Source organism: Morus notabilis, unplaced genomic scaffold (assembly GCF_000414095.1).
Source record: "Morus notabilis unplaced genomic scaffold, ASM41409v2 Scaffold250, whole genome shotgun sequence".
NCBI classification, from domain to species: Eukaryota; Viridiplantae; Streptophyta; class Magnoliopsida; order Rosales; family Moraceae; genus Morus; species Morus notabilis.
The window spans coordinates 189005-196117 of NW_010358072.1; the positions used below are offsets into that span (position 1 = coordinate 189005).

The window sequence follows — 7113 nt, forward strand, 5'->3', positions numbered from 1 at the left end:
AAATACTCCGAATTTTCAAATCCATTTTCTCTGCGCCAAACGTCGGCGGGAACTCATCGGAAAAGAGTCGCACTCTTCACTCCACTCTGCAAGATTCTCTCGGCCTTCGTCCGGCGATCGAATATTCAGCAGAATCAGAAGAAGAAAAGGAGAACTAGGGCACACCCCAAAACACTTTTTCGGCTTCAATCGCTTGTACGCAGATCTGCGACCCTAACCCACATTCTCTACTTAGAGAGTTTTTCTGACTTCAACTCGATCTGTTAAAGCCTTTTGATCAGGTAATTCCCCAATTCTTTTTGCAGGAAACCCCAATTTGATCAATATCTTCTTTATATTTTTTGTAATTTTATTTTGTTAATTCTACGAATATAGGCCTTCTTGCTTCGGTTGTTATTGCGTTGAAGCTTTCACTGCTTCCTTACATCAATTATCTCGATGGGAAAACCGCTTTGCTACGGTATTGTTTTCTCGTATTTTCCCTTTTGAGTTTAATTGTATAATATTGCTGGTTTGTGCATAAAGATTGGAACTTTGTTGTTGTTGTTTTTTTTAATTTTTTATCAGATGCGGGGAAAATAGAGGTTTCTAAAAGCTTTATCAATAAGATCTACAGTGGCTTTTCGGATAGCATTCATTTTGCAGCACCAGTTTCCTCTTTGAGCACAATTGAAATCGACGTGGTAATGCCCAATTCTTATTTTCTTATTTTCTTTTTTTCCCTCTATGCTTTTTCAACCCAAAACAATTTTCTAAAACTCTTTTGAAAGGTGCGAGGTGTACTTGAAACGTTACAAGGATTTTCGAGCTCCTTGTTTTATTGGGACGATGATGGAAAACGTTTTCGTGCCAAAACTGGGATTTATGTTACGCACCTCTCTCAGACAAGTCTTCACGCCGTTGTTAATCAGTTTATGTATGCCGCTACATGTTTACAACTAGTGGGAATTTTGGTCACTAAAATTGAGAAATGGGTCAGATCGCCTCCACCCACCTTGAGGGCATTTGCTTGCTCTGCATCTGCTTGGCTTCGGGTACGTATTTGGATGGTGAATCATTATAGTGAGAATACGTTATTTCATTTTTTTTAACTTGTTTTTGTCGCAGAGATTACGTGATATTGCTCTAAAGGAACAAACGAAGATGAGCAATGCTGGCACTGGAACTACTCCTACCTTATTGGGATTGACGAATTCATTATCTAGGTTTGTTTGCAGTAGCTTTTGTAACTCTATCTTAATTAAGTCGATATGTAGGTCTTGTTCGCTTCGCGGATTCGAGTTTTCAATTCGAGTTGATATGTGATATTTTTTTAGAGCTTTTAACAGTAGCAGAAAAAGTTAGATGTGATATTTTCTGAGAGTTTTTAACTGTAAAAACCTAAAATTAAAAACTCGAATCGGTGAAATGAACGAGGCTGCAATTATTCTTTTAATATTAGCCGTGCTTATGGAAATTGGTGTAAAGTTTGAGTTGATATTTTTCCTTCATAGTTGTTTTTTTTAATGTTATTTTGTCAGCCCCATAAACTAATTCGATAAGTTTAGGAGATGAGACATTTGTTTTCATCACCCAGAAAACTCTCTAGGAAACCTTTAAGGTTTGATAACATGTTCGTGTACTGGAATTTTTTTTCCTATTTTTTTATTGTTTTATTTTCGGAAAGCAACGTGCATGTGTTATCATTTGGATAAAATGTCACTGCTTCCATTGCTGATGTTGCATCAATGGATAATGTGTGTGTTGGTTTATTGTTGTCATGTAGATTGCTGATGACTGTTTATTGATATTAGTCTTTGCTCAGGTGCTGAGTATCTATTACAAACAGTGCATGGTGCCATTCCTCTAGTATATTTCGAGTCTAATTCTTCTGTTCCAGCTGCTGATGTGGCAGTTCATATCCTTGACTTTCTTTACAAGAAGCTAGATGAAGTGTGTCTAGTGCAAGGTGGTGAGGTTGTGACCACTTTCTTGCTACGTTGTTATTGTGTACACTGTACAGTTAGTTACTCGGAACACTTTTCCCCATTACGCCATCAAAATTTAGACCTTGTAATCTTTTCAGGAGGAAGAATATCAGATGATACTTCACATGTTTATTGGGAGTTTGTTGCCTTATATCGAAGGTCTTGATTCATGGCTTTTTGAAGGCACACTTGATGATCCTTTTGAGGAGGTAAGTTTGATTTTGTTCTCTCATCTGTATACACGATATTATATGTCCATTTTAATTTTTGTATATGCGGTATACTTGAGTTGTTTTTGACTTTGAAGTGTGATTTATTCCCTATAAAACTTTGTTGATCATATATCCCCTCTTTGCAGATGTTCTTTTATGCTAATAAAGCAACTTCTATTGACGAGGCTGACTTCTGGGAAAAAAGCTACCTATTCAGACGAACACAGTGTCTAGAGTTAGATTCTGAGCTTTCCTCCCCACTAGACAAAAAGGAAGTTGGCCAAAGGGAATCCATCGCGATGGCTAGAGCCAAAGGGAAGGAACAGAGCAATGGTCCTCTGTTTATCAAGGACATAGCTAAGGCAATTGTTTCTGCTGGAAAGTCATTGCAGCTGATTCGGCATATTCCAATGATCTCTTCAGGAATAAATGGCAGAGGAAATGATTTTAAAATTGACGAAGGTTATGGAAATTCAAAAGATGGTTTTCATCATGGTCAAAGCATTGCAGGTTTAACATTGTCAGAAGTTTTTTGTGTGTCGGTAGCAGGTCTTATAGGTCACGGTGATCGCATATTCAGATATCTTTGCCAAGATGACTGGTGTAAAACCAAGATTCATCAATCGCTTGGATTTTGTTTGAGAAAAGAAAAAGTTGGAAGTAATGAAATTGAGCGTTTGCCTATGACTTGCTTTGAAAAAATTTGGTATAAATTTTTGGTTGATACACTCTTGGAGAAAGGATTGATTTATGTTACATCTGGATTTAAGGATGGAAATAATCTAGCTGAAACAAGTGAAGTGAAAATGACTGCAGCTGATGCAAATAGACTGCCTCTTTTGAGATCCTTCTGTCCTGAAAATCCAGTTATTACTGTATGCCAAGGGAATCTTTCCAAGAATAGGAATTCCTGGAAAGTACTAAATTTATCCAAAAATTTTTATTTGCCCCCTCTAAATGATGAGGCTTTACGAAAGGCTATATTCGGTAAGGATTGTCGCACCTTTCCTGCAGTTGAAGGAACAAACTACACTTTTGGTTTTGGATTTGGTGAATCAGAACATCTTCGTTCACAAGATGACTCTAAGATGTTAGAAGTGATCTTTCCTTTTCCTACTGTTCTTCCTTCCATTCAGGTATTGTTTTTTTCACGAGTTCCGTGAAACAACGACCAAAAAAAAAAAAAAAACAGAAATTAATTGGAAGATGGCTAAAAATGCGAAACAGCATCAAATTTCAATCCACAACAAAAGTATAAAATGACAATTTGTTTTTTTATTATTATTATTATGATTTAGCTTTTGTAGATTTCATTGGCGGATTTTTAAGATATCCTTATATGTCTTCGAAACAGGATGATTGTCGTCTGTCAGAGCTCTTACCTTTCCAGAAAAAGAGCACCCTTCCATCAAGAGTTCTCAGCTGGATTCAGAATTTTGAGCCCAAAAATAATATACTTCCTGTTGTTATAATGCAAGAGTGCCTTACTGTCTATATCAAAAAGCAGGTAAATCGTGTCATTGAGCCAGAAGTTTGGCGTCTTTGTGTGTGTGTGTGTGTGTGTTTTTTTTTTGCTTGGAGGCATATTTTTAAAATTGACTTCTGTCATAGGTCGATTGCATTGGCAAGGACATATTGTCAAAATTAATGGATGATTGGAGATTAATGGATGAGCTTGCGGTTTTACGTGCCATTTACTTGTTAGGATCAGGTATCTTGTAAGTTGAAAAATCTAATATCTCTGTCTCTTGATAGACACTAGTTTCCCTCGACATGTTCCTTTCTCTTTGTAGGTGATCTGTTACAGCACTTTTTAACTGTGATTTTCAATAAGCTGGATAAAGGAGAAACGTGGGATGATGACTTTGAGTTAAACACCATATTACAGGTGCAGTATATTCTAAAAGTTCATTGTATTATCTTATAGGTTCATTGAATTTTTCTTGACTTTCTTCCTTTTAACAAGAACAAGCATCTTTCTGTTTAGTTTTATAGCATTGTTCTTTTTCTTTCATGAATGGTGAAATATTGCTCTCTAAGGATGCTATATTAAATTATGGACACAAGTCACAACACAATACACACCATTGATTTTAGGATAAGATGTGTTTGTCGTTGTATGTTACTGTATTAAATGTTTTAGACCATGCTTCGGTGTTGACAGTAATTAATATTGCTCTGCCTTTTTTTTTTTTTTTTTTTTGGAGTTTCCTATACTCTTTTAATCGAAATATTTATACTGTTTTGCTGCAGGAGTCTATAAGAAACTCCGCTGATAGTGTGCTACTAAGTGCTCCAGATTCATTAATTGTGTCCCTCGCCAAAAGTCAGGGTTCAAATAGCACAGAGCAATCGTACACTGATACCATTCCAACAACTCCTCATGGAAGTCGTGCACAAATCTTTGGAATCAGTGACCTTGATTTACTAAAGTTTACCTACAAGGTCTTTTTTTGAATCACTCTCTTTTATTTTCCGTTCATGCTTTTTTAAATGTTTGTAGGTTCTGATTGCAACAGGTCTCGTGGCCATTGGAACTCATTGCTAATACTGAGGCAATCAAGAAGTATAACCAGGTAGCTATTTTCACATTTATTTATAGGTGTAAAAATCTAAAACCGTATAATGCTAGCACAAACAAGGGTAAAAATGACACATTAATGATTTAATATGTTGCTCTATTTTGTGTTCCAACTTCCGATGTATAATGCTATACATAATTTTGGTCATATAGATTTTATGCTTTGGAACTTATAAGGTAAGATTTTTAAAACCTTAAATAAATTGAAAATGGCAAGGTTGTAATTATTAAGTGAAAAAGTAGACACATCTACCAATAGCAACTGCATGCCAAATGACATTAAGCATATAGCATTGGAGAATGGTTCTTACCCAAATGCCATATTTTGGCATTGGCTTAGAAATTTGACATTGCATTGGAGATGCTCTTAGAATGTAATTTCATTTCATCATGACGTTCTTAATGCAATGCAGGTGATGGGTTTCTTATTGAAGGTCAAGCGTGCAAAATTTCTTCTTGATAAAGCTCGGAGGTGGATGTGGAAGGTTTATTTCTGTTCATTTGCTTTCTTGCAGTATTGTCCAGGCATCCAAGTACATTTTTTTTTTTCCTTGTCAACAATATGGCATATAACAATTTTAACTATTTTATATAAGAACTAATGATGATTGGACTTGTTCTTCACTAAAATGTGATGTGGTGCTTCTATGATGTGATTATTTTTTTCCTAATTACATTTTCATTTGCAGGGAAGAGGTACTGCAACAAATTACTGTAAGCATCACTGGTTGGTGGAGCAAAAACTTCTCCATTTTGTGGATGCCTTTCACCAATATGTGATGGACAGAGTAAGACTTTAATCTATGAAATCAACTCTGAAAGTTGGATTCTATTTGCAACCTAATACCTGTGGGAACGTAATAATAGAATGCGCATTCCATTAGCATAAAATTCCCATTAGTTTGTTCGTTTTTTGTTTTGTTTACTTCTTTTTATGATTGTCTGTATAGATGCTAAATGATGAAATGATATGGTCGCTGACTAGTATTTCATAATCAGGTATATCACAGTGCATGGCAGGACCTCTGTGAGAGTATGGCAGCCGCTCGTTCTTTGGACGAAGTTATAGAAGTTCATGAGTCTTACTTGTTGTCGATTCAGCGGCAGTGTTTTGTAGTCCCAGATAAGCTCGTGGGTCTCTCTCCCTCTCTTTCTCTCTCTCTTATTTTTTTATCTGGATATTATATTCAGTGTGACCCTTCTATAGAAAAAATCAAAGACTTTATTGTTCTCTTTTGCATTCAGTGGGCTCTCATTGCAAGCAGAATCAACAGCATTCTTGGATTAGCATTAGACTTCTATACCGTACAGCAGACTCTTAGTGGCGGAGCAGTTTCTGCAATTAAGGCCAAATGTGAAATGGAAATTGATCGCATTGAGAAACAGTTCGATGATTGCATTGCTTTCCTCCTAAGAGTAATCCAACCTTCCACCTTCCCCTGTTTGGCCTCCGTTCAATTCTCTACTTTAAAAGTTTGCATCTCACTTGTGGTGTGCTATGCAGGTCCTCTCTTTCAAGCTCAATGTGGGTAACTTTCCTCATTTGGCTGATTTAGTTACTAGGATCAACTATAATTACTTCTACATGTCTGATAGTGGGAACCTGATGACTGTCCCAAACTTGGAAAATGCTGCATCAAGAGCGCGAAAAGCATTTGTTAGTAGAACAGACTGATTGGTGGATTTTTTTGGTTTATTCTAGAGTTTAAGTCTAGTACTTCTCAGTGTGTGTACATTATGTGAAGAGCACGTTACTCTCAAGAAGATCAGATGAACTTGTAGCAAGAGATCGGCATTGTCCTTGACCAATATCTGGAGGTTCAATTTGATACTGGGATGATGTATTGAAGTATATGTGCTCGTAGCTTTTTAGAAGACTCCAACCTGCCATCAAAATCCTTCCTGGTATGCATGGATGACTTGGGAATGATATTGCTAATGATTTAAAGCTCCAATCTTATCGGAAGCAAATTACTAGAATGCTTTTCCATGGAAACATGGGATGCCATGTTCTGAAACTTCAAAGTTCGAACGAAAAAGGCGGTTGAAAATCTCGTGAAGCCTGCTTCAGCTCAACGAGTTTGTTGTAATTCTGTATGTACAAAGAAAGTTTAGTGAAGCCCCAAATTTGTTTTACAAACTGGCATACCTGGCGGGTGTTTTAGTTTAGCCAGTTGTGGGTGGTTTCTGGGTACTATGTATATGGAAATGCCAATTGAGACTAGCTCAATTGTTGTTTAGGTGTGTGAGTTCTTTTCAATGCATTGAGTCTTGGTTCAAGACTTGAAGCCTAATCTTTTTTTTAAAAAAAATTATGGATTTTCTTTTTCTTCTTTGAAAATTATCTCTGTTC

At 36.4% G+C, this 7113-nt stretch overlaps 1 protein-coding gene across 2 annotated transcripts; it reads left to right on the plus strand.

Moving 5' to 3' along the window:
* Positions 1-6486, plus strand: LOC21397589 (gamma-tubulin complex component 5). Of its 2 annotated transcripts, XM_024161306.1 has the most exons (18): positions 1-281; positions 376-460; positions 568-683; positions 771-1034; positions 1108-1205; positions 1794-1956; positions 2066-2176; positions 2326-3315; positions 3534-3686; positions 3791-3890; positions 3973-4067; positions 4433-4624; positions 4699-4755; positions 5174-5245; positions 5450-5548; positions 5760-5891; positions 6006-6176; positions 6265-6486. In XM_024161306.1, exons 2-18 carry the CDS (start codon positions 439-441, stop codon positions 6433-6435), a joined length of 3006 nt encoding a protein of 1001 aa, XP_024017074.1. In that variant the 5' UTR covers positions 1-281; positions 376-438; the 3' UTR covers positions 6436-6486. The 2 variants fall into 2 exon arrangements, with proteins under 2 accessions (XP_024017074.1, XP_024017073.1); XM_024161305.1 differs by having other exon boundaries at positions 5760-6176.
* The last annotated feature ends 627 nt before the right edge of the window (positions 6487-7113 follow it).